General features: G+C 44.7%; 1 protein-coding gene across 1 annotated transcript; it reads right to left on the reverse strand.

Moving 5' to 3' along the window:
- Positions 1–4,714: 4,714 nt before the first annotated feature.
- On the reverse strand, positions 4,715–8,754 carry LOC307239699 (protein FAM53C-like; the record flags this gene model as incomplete). Its single annotated transcript, XM_080013220.1, has 4 exons — positions 8,616–8,754; positions 7,857–7,914; positions 6,283–7,295; positions 4,715–5,008 (listed from the first exon to the last, which is right to left on the reverse strand). The coding sequence occupies exons 1-4, from the start codon at positions 8,691–8,693 to the stop codon at positions 4,715–4,717; spliced, it is 1,443 nt and encodes a 480-aa protein (XP_079869346.1). The 5' UTR covers positions 8,694–8,754.
- Positions 8,755–13,934: the final 5,180 nt, after the last annotated feature.

The raw sequence follows: 13,934 nt of genomic DNA on the forward strand, positions 1-13,934 counted from the left end.
TCAGAACCAGCAGAAGAGCATTTCGAAGTCCTCCCGATTCAGGATCCTAAATATCAGAACCAGACGGTTTGAACGGTTCCTGGACGCTTCAGGGGTTCGAGACCAGATGGAGTTCTGTGTATTTTCTGAGATACTGTCCAGTTCTTATTGTCTTCTACTGGACTGCGAAATAAGGACGGTAAAGAGACTGCTTCACTGATTGATAATACACAACGATTGCGTACAGAACAAAAGAAAATAAAGTTTGTTTTTGTGTAATTCATTTGAATGGGACACCTCCCAACTGTTTAAATCCTCGTATATTGTGTTCTTTGTCTATAGGTGTGCTTTTTCTTCTGTGTACATTGCATTTCACCTGGTCCACTGTGGGTCTGATGATATGCGATGGAATATGGATGGATATGGAAATAATTCCTCTCATAGCACCTGAACTGTTGATGTACTGCTGATGATGGAGCTCAGGTCAGGTGTGACCACTAATAACATCAACATTCAGTACTATTTATGTTATTATCATTATTATTATCTATTTTATTTGTAACACATTGATTAAAACCAAAAACGCTCACCTGAAAGTAGCGAAATATAGCAGGAAAAAAACTGAAGGAAAAGCATTATAGATAGTATGAAACAGATAACTGCAAATGAAAAGAGAAATAAAGTGGAAGTAACGGGAGGAAGACAAGAGATCAGTGTCTGGCGCCCCGTCGTGTTCGGGACAGGTATTACAAGCTCGGGGATTCTTCTGGAGTTCATTTATGGTCCTGGTCTGAAAGCCTATGAAAGTTGAATGGCTCAGTTCCTGGTTCCCATAGCTCATCAGAAAGGTTCAGAATATTATACATGCATGACAATATTTTTTAAATTTGAGTGGGAAACCCAAATCGAAGGATTTCTTTTAAGAATGAATGAGAAACACTGCACCCTGGTTGGGAATGTGTGTAATGTTGAGGCTTTAAAATGTGAAGCCAAGTTGGAATCGCTGACAAAATGAGCAGCTGGGTGACGGCACTCACTCCTGGCCAGCTACACAACGCCACGGAGCTCCAGGAGTGGGACGAGAACGAGTGCAAGTGCAAAACATGATTTTGAATGAGAAGAAAAATGATAAATGAGATAGCAAGCACATTATTCTTTTTCCTTTTCTTTGTAAAATAATTTCCAATAATCTTTATTATACACAAACTTCATTTGAAATTGCTCCAATTTTTAACACATACAATAGAAAACATTTCTAAAAGACAGAGATGACCTGCCCAGTCTCTCAGCTAACATCTTTACACAACTCTTTTCTTTTTTTAGTCCATTTTTTAATTATTACGGTTGCTGCAGTATAACACTATATTACAGTGCCCATCCAAATACAGTGGCCTCCTCATTTCAAGTTCTTTGTAACTGATAAACATGTCGCCCCCGCCTCCGCGGTCGGAGTCTTCGATTTTAAAAAGTAAACGGAAAAAAAACTGCAAATGACGGCCCAAACACAAGCTCCGTTACTCGCCCCAATCATCTTCATTTTACAAAATAATGTCAAATAAAAATGTTTAAGGCTTATGCTGACTGTGATGATCTGAAGGACTGTGGAGCAGTGGTAGAGAACACAGGTGAGTCTGGGTTGATGGGCCCAAAGCATCAATGTTTTTGTTTTTTATATGAACTCAATAATAATAATAATCACATGATAATTGACACTCTGGACGTACCTATTTGAATTGAAACACCTCCGAGAAAGAGCTAGGATGACTCAACTTTGAATAGAGTTGAAGGAATGGTTTGAAGTTTATCATGAGAAGTTGTCAGTGTTTTATTGAAAGGAAATGGAACCGCAACTTGGCAGAACGGCAGCGCTTCCCAGTGGCTTTAATAACGATATATCCATCATGAATAATGCCCCAGAAGATGTTGCTTTGTCACTTTGAGCCGGATGCAGAAAAGTTTTAAGCAGATATGAACGTACCCGCATACTTTAAATTATTATTTTTCTTTTAATCTCTGTTTTTCCTGCAAATCAAAATGTCCGTGGAGTGCTGAGTGTGTGAAGGAGCGGTGCTACCCAAGTAAAAGGAGGGAAGGTGATATGACACAAACATCACATCCAAAATGGCTGCTATGGAGGAATATCTGTGGCAGAGGAAGACAGATTAGAGTTAGTTCACATTGCTTTCTTGCGTTGAAAAAAAATGGAGGAGGAAGGGTGTCGATATGTGTTCAAAATGATTCTTTTTTTTTTTTTACAAAACTATTCAGGTGAAGCTGACCAATCGCTGCCCAGGTGTTTTGGGAAGCTGAAGATAATGAGACACCAACTCGCTCCTGCAAATAGTTTTTTTTTTAACCGCTGTAGTTTGTGCTTTTAACTGCAGTTTTTACAAACTCTCACTTATTCTGACAGCAACACAAGAAAATACTTCCCAGCCCGACCAGGATCCCTGCAGGGACGTCACAAGACTGGTTGTCCGGGGGGGGGGGTAAAATGGAGGCATGTTGGACCGGATCCCGCTGGATTCGTGGTGACACCACCTCCTACTTGTATGTTGCCAGCGGCGGAAACGCGGCGTGAAGGGCTGATCTGATCCCCACCTTTCATAAAACCGCAGCTTTCTGTAATGATAAAACTGACAAAACACATGAGCACCGCAGCAAAACAGGCTCCTGCCAACCGCAAGGCAGCGCCTCAGCGCCGGCCCTTCTATGAACGACGCTGCCGACTCTGCTCGCAAAGCGGCCGGTCACGATTTGAAGTCTCGACGGGTGACCGTCCCACCCCGGCCCAAACGGCTTGGCCGATGCAAAAGATGGGGCGAGGGTGACAATCTGCTGTTCTCTCCGAGCTCATGCACACACAGAATATATGGAGCTAGCTGGCACCTCCAGCGTTCACACTTTATTCACAATAATGTTTCAGCTCCTGGAAACGGAACAACAGCGTCAGTGACTACCTTCACTCACCGCACCAAACTGCAATGCTCACCCACGTCAACTCGCCTCGTCTCCGGCTTTTCACGTTGGTATTTTAAATATGAATGAGAGTTCATCGATAGGAGTCAAGATGGAGTTGGCATCTGAACGATGCACTGGAATACATGTGTATGGTGGCACCAGCACTGTGGCGGTATAGTACATTTGGTGTGAAGTGTGTTTGTCAGTTTGGTTTTGGAGACTCACCGGTCTGATCACGTCACCTCGTGCAGTGCAGCGGTGCTGGGATGTTCGGCTACTTTAAAGCTTGATGTGGTGGTAGTTTTCTAGGCTTCTTCTATAGTTTGTATCATTTGACCAGCAGTACTAGAGAGTAAACTGTTTTATGTCGTGGCAGCGGTGAGAGTCTCGGTGTCAGAAGCTGGGGCCACATTACGTGATTATTATTCGCCCCCGGCCCCCAACGGTGGACAATGAACGGACGGAGCGTCGCACATTCAACGGCTTGAAATTTGCAGATTTTCAGTCTCTTCTGCGCGCACACAAACAACCGCCGTCATTGAAGATCACAAATCTAAAGACGGAGAACTGACACTCCAGCACCTCTTTCCAGAGGCAAAATATCGCCCGATATTTTTTACGCCTAAGTAAACGTGGCCGCCGTGCAGCTCCCTGCTGTGGTTCTCTGACATTCTACACTTTCGTCCGCTCCAGAAGCCCACCCTCACCTACTCCCTGCTTCCTCTGGCTTTGCCGTGGTGCAGGCGCACAATCCCATTGGCTGTCGAAAATTGCCGCTGAGATTTGACACATGCGCCAAAGGATTTTGGAATAACTCATCCCAATAAAAACAAAACACATGTTTGATTGAAATCATTGGGATCAGAGAGAGACAGATTTGAGTCACACATACACACGATTTGGCCCCATCTCAAATCGTCGCAAAATCTGCCTCGAGAATCACGTTGTGTGGCCCTGGCTTCAAAGGGTGACACTGCAGTTTGGTGACAACCTTGGGAAGAGTTTGTGGTGCAGTCCCCAATAACCACAGATATTCACACGGTCTTTCTTAACGAGATAATGCGCTTCAAATTGGCCAAAAATAACCTTTCAGTTTATCAGCACTGCACTACGCAGAGATGTTTCAAGTTCAACTGACTTTGAGGGCGATTTTGGGAAAACAATGTCAGTAATCAGTTTGATGTCTAGTCAATAAGCTAAGTTGACTCACTATGGAAAATACAGTTTGTGTGTGTGTGTCTGTATGTATATATGAGTATCCTAACCAATTTATCGTGGTTACCCACTAAAATTACCAATTTATTAACCAACAAAAAGGGATGACAACAGTATTTCATCCATCTCCAGCTATCAAAGTTGTGAGTTGCAATGAACCATGATTCCCAAATTCGCCCTCAAAGTGTGCCTGTTTGAGGCCAAGGAAGGAATTTCCCGACAGCAGGTCAGACACATGGGTAAAAGCACCTCAAAATGCAGTCAGGAGGATTTCACAGCACTGAGCGGAACGAGAGTGGCGGTAGTCAAATCATAACCGTTGTCATCAATCAGCTGCAATTAATCCCAGCTCTTCCAATGAGAGAAGGCGTTGTTCCTGAGAGCCCTGCTGATTGGCCGCGAGGAGGCCCAGAGGCCTGGAGATTTGAGCGTTGGCGTGATGGCGATTCAAGGAAGTGGAAAAGGGAGGTACTAACTTATGCTCGAAACAAAAAAAAAAAAAAAAAAAAAAAAAAAAAAAAAAAAAGGAGCAAAGAAAAGCCTTTCATTTACAAAGACGTCAATTTTCTTCTATTAAGTTCAAGTCTAGTTCTGTACAATCCCTTTCAAATACTGCCTGCTGAGCTGCCTCGCGTTCGTCGACACCCCCACCCCCGCCTTCGTCGTCGCCGTCATCGTCCTCGCCCTCTTCATCGCTCTCGCTCAGGGGCCCGATGCTGGACCTTCCCAGGCCTTCGGCCGGAGAACATGAGCCCCGGAAGTCTCCCAGGAAGGGCTCCAGTCCCATGCACATGTCCCCGCCACACGCCAGCCTGCCACCTCGCTCTAAACACTGGGGGTCGATGCTACGGGTCTGATACAGAAATGAAAAAAAAAAAGAAAAAGGAGAAAGGCCAGAGAGGAAGAAGGTTAGGAAACCTGGAGGAAATTAGATAAAGAACATGAGCTGCTGCACGTTGTTGATCATTTTTCAGCGTCGGAACAGGAACTCTCTCCTGTGCCAGCCTGGTTTACCTTTGAATGTCTGTCTCACAACTTGAGGAATCCCCATTCGTGATAATAAATTTACCTTCAGATTTGGAACAACTCTGTTTTTAAGCTCTTCAAGAGCAACTATCAGGTTCAATTCTTAGTAAAACCTTGGATTTAAGGAGAACATGGAAGCAAGGGAAGAAATACAGGAAAAATGTTGGTGTTATAAGTTTGTGGATAAAAAAAAAACGTCGCCCTTAAGTGACGTCAGCTTCAAGTTTGCGGGCAATTTCGGATTTTTGGGTGGGCGTGGCTAATTGCATTACGAATATGATTCCAGCTGCAATTCTAAGTAAAAATAAATAAATATTAATTCCTAAATGGAATTGTTTCATCATTTCCCCACACATTGATTCTCTGCACCTGCCAAGCTGAAAGTTGCCCTTTAAATCACAGCTCTGTAACGGAACATCCCTTATGAGAATTGTTAGATCTAGAAAACGATCTTTGAAGATCTATGAAAAAGCACAAGGCCCGAGTCAAACCAGCCTTTTCGACCACAAAATTTGGCATGACTGCATTGATTTGAATGGAATCATCTTGCAAAATGGTGGTAGCGACCATTAGCAACACCTTCGCCGTGAAGACAAAGTTGAAATCGGTCAAAGCATCACATTTTATACAAGTGTCTGCTGCCAGAAAACAACATGTTTGTTTATAGTGAGAACACACAACATAGCAAAGGAGTTTTACACAGACCTGTGTGATCAGGGTCTTTTGCAGGACTTGTGATGTTAAATTGAAACCTCAAAGACTTATTTTCCATATTGCACTTCTCTGTATGTCGTTGAAACACATAGTGGTGCTATAACTTCTAAACTACCAAAAAAAACTAACAAAAAACAAAATTTCCAACATGATTAGAGCATCGGACTCAGTGTTTCCATCCACTAGCGGTGCACACAAGTCACAGCTTTTGCTATTCCGAGACTGTATGGATTCTCAATTTAAGTTTTAGTTCGCTGTCCGTTCACCAAGTTGGAACTGTATTGATATATTCTATTGTCATAAAGACCGCCACATATTGTCATGTTAGCAGTATGAAACTGATCACGACACCAGTGTACAGATGCATATCCCATCTCCACCATTTACCTGAGTCATCTTAGTGAAGTCCAGCACAGGCCGAGCACAGGGTCTGTCGGGGTCACGGCGCCTCTTCAGCCCTGGTTTGAGCAGGAGGAGGTCACAAGGCTGGGAGTGGCAGCGAGGCAGCTGGGGGGGCAACGCCCGGCGCAGGGATGATGGAGTGCTGCAGGCGGAGGAGGGCGAGGCCGGCACAGGGGCACAAACGCCGGCCACCGCCACAACAGAGCAGCCGGGAGGGGGCGCGGCCGCCTGGTTTGGCACAGGCGGCGGGGGCAGGAAGGTGGAGGCCGTCGAGTCTCTGATGAGCACCGGGGAGAGTGAGAAACGCCTCTGGGGGGGAGGGGGTGGGTGGAGAGGTGAGGGGGACGACGAACAGGAGGACGGAGAGGGGAAGAAGCAGCAGCAGGCTCCTCCGCCCCCCGCGGCCTCGCTGGGGTCCCAGGGGAAGCTCCAGGGCAGCGGGGAGTCTGGGGACAGGGCCAGGCTGAAGAAGGTGGGGCTGGAAGAGGAGTGCAGTGAGGAGTTCAGGGAAGAACTGGGGGCGCGAAGAGGGCAGGGCCCCACCCCCGCTGCGCCGCCACCCATTCCAGCTGCTCCTCCTACCACACTGATGGTGCTGGCACCGCCCGCACCCACTCCTCCGTGGCACTGCTGGCGGCTGACCGGGATCCAGACCCGCGAGGCACTGGGACGCCAGGTGTAGCGGCAGCGTGACAAGTCTTCGGGCACCGACAGCGAGCGACAGTGTCGTTTAGGGGGTGGGGGAGGGGGAGGAGGGGGCCCGGGGCCAGGGGGAGCCGCCACAGCTCTGGACAGGGACAGCTCGGATGCAGAGGTGCTGGGCGCCAGGGCCCGCTGCTGCTGGGGGTAGAGCGGGGGCAGATCCAGTGGGTCTCCACCCTCTTGGAGGTGTGGGTCTTGGGGCACCAGGGGCACTGGGCCAGGGGGGAAACTGGAGCTCAGTAACCCCCCCTGCAGGCCAGATTTGGAGGGAGGGCACAGCTGCCAACAACTGCTTTCTGGGACAGATGGACAGAAGGACCCCATCGGTAATAAGTCATACTGGTATAAAGGCAATAAATCCATTCGTGGTAGTTTAGTCAGGATTAATCCTTACTGACGATGTAAGGGTTTACCAATATAGGAATTGATGAATACTTTGACAAATTACGCAAAATGTTAACATTTTCTTGACAAACAGAACAATCATTCATATTTAAATGACCGAGTCTTGATGGATCCCAGATGGAATCTTATTAGGCTATTGTTAAATTGATGAGTTGTGAGCGTAGATTAAAGTTTAGATCTCCTTGGTAAGTCCCTAGTCCCATCATCGTAGAAAGGATAGTGCCCAGCAAAATCTATAGAAGTGTATCTGTGCAAAATAAGATATATCTCGTCGCAAGTGTGTAGTTTTTGTTTTTATTAAAAATATGTTAGAAACCCACTTGTCTGTTGCTTTAATATCAAACATAACATAAAGGAATCTTAAAGTCTAGATACACATTTCTCAATTTGATTTTACATAAATGTATAAAGTGTTGAATGCCAAATTAAAGAGCGAAATGGTTCATACTCACCAGGCATCAAGCCATCTGGGGGCCAACAGTCTGCTAAGTTTTTAGGGTCCAGGAGGGACTAAAGATAGAGAACGGGAAAGGGATACAAGGAGAACAGACAGAGGGGAAGACAGAGGGAAAAAGAAGGGACTGATAAATGTAGAAAAAAAGGACAGACAGAGAGGAGGAGAGATACATTGGTAAGAGCAAGAGAGAATCGGAAAAGTGGAGAAAGCAATTTAGAATAAGCCAGAGTTTGTAGATAGTAGTTAGTCTAATTTGTAGAGATGCACTTCAGCCTGTTTTTCCACTTTTGCTGCCGGTTAAGGAAAGTTTGAAGTCAACGTTCTGATATAGATCCGATCAGAATCACCTGGAGAACACCTGCTTCTCCAAATAGGACAAATGAGCCCAGGTCAGTAGAGGCACCAACACCGTGTTTTTATTTTCAGACCCAGCAATGTACAGAGTAGTCAAGTCTGTGGAGTTGCGGGTACAGAGTATTGATGAGAAAACGCTGAACACTGTGGAAATGTTCCGTTTTCATGTGATTTTAAAGATGAAATTTCCGCATCGTTTGTTCTAGAGAGATTTCAAGCCTCCACTTGAAACATTATAGATAGGGTTACCAAAAAGACAAAAAATGTTTGATTTTCCAGGATATGTGGCCTTTAATGTGGATTTTGTATATTACATGTTGTACTCTGCGGTATATCGTATTGTGGGTAGATTCCTCATTTGTATGCATCCTAGGAGTGGTTAAATTCCTTCCAGCCTTACCAGGTAGATGTACCTTGGCTGAGTGGAGTTCCTTTCCAGAGTCTGCTTTCCCAGGCCCTCTACCAGCAGTGTTACCATGGCATGGTGGCAGGGGGAGAGGGGGGGAGCCAGGAGGGAGAGAAGGAATCAGGGAGGAGGGAGGAGGGAGGAGGGAGCACGTCCTTTGATGTGTTGGTCCGTTTGTCTGTTTCCAGGGCAGGGGAGGGGCTTAAGAGTTGAAAGCTCCTCCCCTTCCTCCTTTGGGCCTGGGAGCCCCTCCCACTCTCACAAGGACATTTCCGGTCAAGTCCGGTGTCTCCTCCGACAGCTCACCTGGGGCAGATAGAAGTAAGCAGGCGTTACTGGTGAGAACCAGAGCACGTCAGGGAGCAGAGCAGCGGTAACTGAAGACAAATTAGCATTTGCTGCTTGTGCTTGCTCCAGTACGCTCCACTGCTGCTTGTTTCCGAAAATCGCACCTCACGCAGGACTGTGGACACTTGGTAAAATTGATTGACGCAAAAAATAAGTCAATTTTCAGTGGTGAGGAAAAAAGAAAGAAAAAAACATTCCGATTTAGAAACCGTAACTACATGCCGTTGTGCAGCCTTGAGGGTTTGCTGTTGAGAACTTGGAGCCAAACTAAATACAGTATATACTGTCTACAGTAGGAGTGGTCCCACACGCAGCTCCTGAGCCCATAAAAGATACTTTCTGTGAATTCAGTCCTGCGGGTCACAAGACGGGCAGACAGAGCGTAGAAGTAGCCACCGTCAAAAATGGGGGAACATGGAGCAAAGGTGCTACCAATTATAATGACACAATTGAGCTGGAGAGCCCGCCTTCTTTGTTAGAAGTTTCTGGTTTGTCAATACCGTGCTTTTCCAGTGAAAAATGTGTAACACACAAGATGTTTGTGTAGTCATGGAACAACAGCTGTTTCCTGAATGTGCAATACCTCCATTTCAAAAAGTGCTACCAGACATACAAAAATTAAACATCAAAAAGAGTGGTTGAAAAGAGACCATCGTAACTAATGATTCAAGCTGCATTTCAGAGCAATGTCCCACCACTTCTGCCATCACATTTACAATTGGAAAATGTATTGTTCTCCTGTGCCAGTTCTAGAGGACACTATTATAAAGCCAAGAGAATTCATGCTATTTTCTACAGCAACAAAATTGTAGTATGAAGCCACTGCACAACAAAACACAAAAGGCAAACGTGTATGGCTAATAGTAAAGCTAGAAATTAACTTGATGGCAGACATCTTTTTAGCCAGAAGTGCAAATGCAGTTACGTTATTTAGAAACTACTGCCGAGCTGAGAGGTAGGTTAACATAAGAGGGCAGCGCAGCAGAGTTGTCTAGAGCAATAAAAACAGAAAAAAATGCATTAAGTTTGAAAACTTCTTGAGCAGCACAAAACACTATATTTGCATGGTAGACATTGACATTAATGTATTGTGAGTCTATTGGGTTTTACATTGTACCTTTGAGTAAAAAATAACATTATCCACTCAATGTTGTGAGCGTGGAGTTCCATATCCATCAGTCTCTGTGCCATTTAATGTGGTGTAACTGTGTTAAATGCACAATGATATTTAATGCAATGAACTAGCTCATTTATAGAACAAGGTTAGTTAAGGCAAATTTTGGATGCATTCCCATTAGAAAAATTAACACATCTGAAAAGGAGACACATCAAGAACCTACTGTATGCATTACATTTAAGGTGGCAAATGATAAATCTGTGTTGGGTGGATTACACTGCAAGTCCCAGAATTATTTTCTAAGCTGCAATGTTTTCTTTTCCCCAAACTTCTTATACTGTTTTCACACCAAAATGATCGCTAAAAATAGGCGATTGACACCTTTCCATTGCCAGGAGAAACGCCGTTTAATTTCCTGGTGCGTCACGTTCGTCGACATGGACGCGTTGGAAAAGGGTCGTGTCATGTTCCAGTGTGCTTGGGAACAAAACAGTAGAGGAGACAGCAATGTAAACAAACAATGCAAAACTTGAAGAAAAAAAAAAAATTTGTATTAAGAGGCCTTCAAAAGAGTCCAAGAGTTCAATAACGACCCAACGCTACAGTAGAAGCAGCTTGGAGCACCAGTGCACGCATGCTGCTGGTGCGCACACCGGTCCTTCGCCGGCGTAGAGCATGGGGGTCCCCGAGGTGTGATCCCCACACTAACGACATTTCACAGTCCCCCGTGCAGGGGAAAAAAAGTCAACTTCACATTTTGGATTCAAAATGGGAAATGATGGAATGATACATGGATTATTCCTGTCTATTTATGTGCCAACGTCTGGAATTACAACGCGCGTCGCATCAAGCGGGTAAAGGGGCCAAAATTAGCAGGTCGACCAGGGTGTCAAGTTCATATCAGAGCCGATCGGAGGTGGAGCCGATTAAAACCCGGGTCTATTGCCGGGTGATTTGACCCGGGATTTTCCTTTCCCACTGATGACAAATGCCGGATGTTCGCGGGTGCTACAGGGTTTTTGGTGCAGTGGGAAAGGGGTATTTAAGCCAAGATCCAGCTTTAACCTTATTTTGTGTTATTGAAAATATGCCTAAATCTGAATGATAGGTTTTTTTTGGTCACTTGAAGTGGTGGGAATGTATTTTCATCCAAGTGCGCTCTTATTTTTATGAATGTTCATCTATATCCACAGTTTATTGACCACAAGTAGCTATGCTCCTTGATCAAATTCATTCACACCAACTTTCATTTCTTGAAAGTGCCTGATTAGGCCATTCCTGCCGACATAAGCAGACTTCGCTACCAGCAGTGGAAACAGCATATAGAGGAGCACATTATGTAAAAAAAAAATAAATAAATAAATAATAATAATAATAAATATATATATATATATATATATATATATATATATATATATATATATATATATTTTTTTTTTTTTTTGGAATGGCAGCTTCTCAAAATGTGCCAGATAAAAAGTATCAAATATGGGATTTTATTTTTTTCTTACAAAATAATCATAGAGAGCATTATTTTAAGGCCCAATATATATACACCAAATCTAGAGCAATTTAACAAAATCGCAAGCAACTTTGTAAATATTCATTCACAACTAAGATTCATTATATTATTTATCCGCTGAGAACATGTAAAGAAGCTGCCAACGTCTACATTAGGTTGAACTTAAACATCAATGTTGTTTCACAATTTCAAGGTACATATCTGATCAAAATTCTGGCTTAAACGCTTGACATTCAAAATGAAAACATTGTCGGCCAAATTCCCTAATTTTAGGTACATTAACAATGACACATAATCGTACTTGCATCAGCATTAGTTAATCATAATTGAGGGGTGAGTAAGATTCTACATTGTTTTGACTTTTTTTTACTGCTGCTAGTTAATTCAAGTCATATCGTCTGGGATTTTGGTTATTGATATATATATGTGATATATTGACAACATCTAACTAATGTTGCTTTTAAAGCTGGATTACAGTAAAATAATGCAATTTTCTAGCTGTTCTTATCAATGTAACTACCGGCTTGGTCATAATATCCACATTACTGAGGCTGGATTCTCAAATATTTATGTATAAATATCTTATGAAAGCCCCCATAGCAAACAAATTATTGCTATTGAAGTATTTGTCAAAACAAAATATTGTGATTTTGGACTGTCACAATCGTCTGGCCCCAAGAAGCGCAAACCTTTCCCCAACAAACACAGCACTAATCATCTAAAACTTGCTCCGAGTTGCCCGATTGTAGGTGTTTCGGGGTGATTTTGTATCACCAGCAGACCCACATGATCCATACAGTAGGACAATGCCTGATAATGTGAAGGGTAGGCCTGATTTAAATTACACTTTAACCTGTTGTCTGATTTTATTTTGTCTTTTTATAATTGTTTACATTCTAGCACTACTGTATGAATTGCCTTTTTGTAGGAATGTACGTGGCTAAATAAATTATGTTTAAACTAGGTTTATTCAACTTTGTCTTTATATTACACTCATAGATCCAAGCAAGAGACTCAGCCAGCATTATTCAACCTGTATAATGCAAACTATTTGACAATTCATCGTTCATTTCTAATAATTTCAGTACAATAACTCAACTGTAATAATGATTGAAAAATCATTCGCAGAGGAATGATCGTGGTCCTTCAAGGTCTAAATTGATGACCCAAAACTAAAAATTGAGTATAATATTCACCTATTTTTATTACATGCATCTTGCTTGTTTGCTTTTACATCGTAACCATTTGATTGCCTTATATTAATGCCAAGCACTGGTATTGTAGTTGCATGCTGTGCATGAAAGGTGCTGTACAAATAAAGGTTATCATCATCACCATCTTGCTATTTGGGAACTGTGGTGTATGTGGCTGATGGCTGTGATTGTTATTCAAAAGCTCGACATTAGGATTTAAATGGTTGGGATAATCAGAGGATACTTTAGCATTAAACGCATCCAAAGCCTAACGAACGGTGACACTGTGAGGAGGTGTTTGGTCTAAAGAAGCAGCTTGAGCTGGATGGATGGACGCAAACAGCACTTTGTGTCCCGATGACAGAGCAAGGGCCGCTAAGCTGCTGTTAGCTCGTGGCTAACAAGTCCGTTGGCTTCAATGAGAGATGCTAACCCGTTCTCCCCATTCATTAAAGAGAACCAATGCAGAAACACCGCCCCCCCCCCCCACAAGCATTGTGTTTTAAATGAATGACAAAGCAGCGAATAGAGCCCACATCCCTCCTGCCGAACGGGAGCTCGGGCAGCGAACCGAGGCTAACCTTAGCCTTAGCCCGCTACCGCTAGCCGTCCAGACCCGCTCCCATCACAGCGACGTGATCACTCACCCCACTCACCCTACGGCCATTTCCAAAAAAACATCCCGGAAAAAGCGCTGGAGCGGGGCCTACGGAGTGCAGCGCTCCCCAGCCATGGCTGCCCGCACGGCGGGCGGGCGGGCGGAGGGACGGAGGGACGGACGGACGGACGGACGGAGGGACGGAGGGAGGGACGGAGGGACGGACGACCGGCTGTTTACGGACAGAATGGCTGTCAGAGGCAGCGCGCGGGGCTTTTATAGTGATGACGCTAATCAGCTCGGCGGCTCGCGCTCCCGTCCGCCGCTGGGGTCGCGTGCGGGATGCTGCGATGGGGGCGGCGCGCGACACCGGGACGACGGGCGCCCGTTCCGTTACAGCGCCGCGAAGGCACGGGAGCGCGAGATCCTTACCGGGCCGGCGGGGTGTGCGGGGACAACCGGGAGCACCGACGCGGGGGCTGAGCGCGCGGTGCACCCGTGTCGGCGCGGCTCGTGCGCCTCAGATGTTTCGCCC

Source organism: Zeus faber (assembly GCF_960531495.2).
Source record: "Zeus faber genome assembly, chromosome: 14".
In the NCBI taxonomy this organism is placed as follows: Eukaryota; Metazoa; Chordata; class Actinopteri; order Zeiformes; family Zeidae; genus Zeus; species Zeus faber.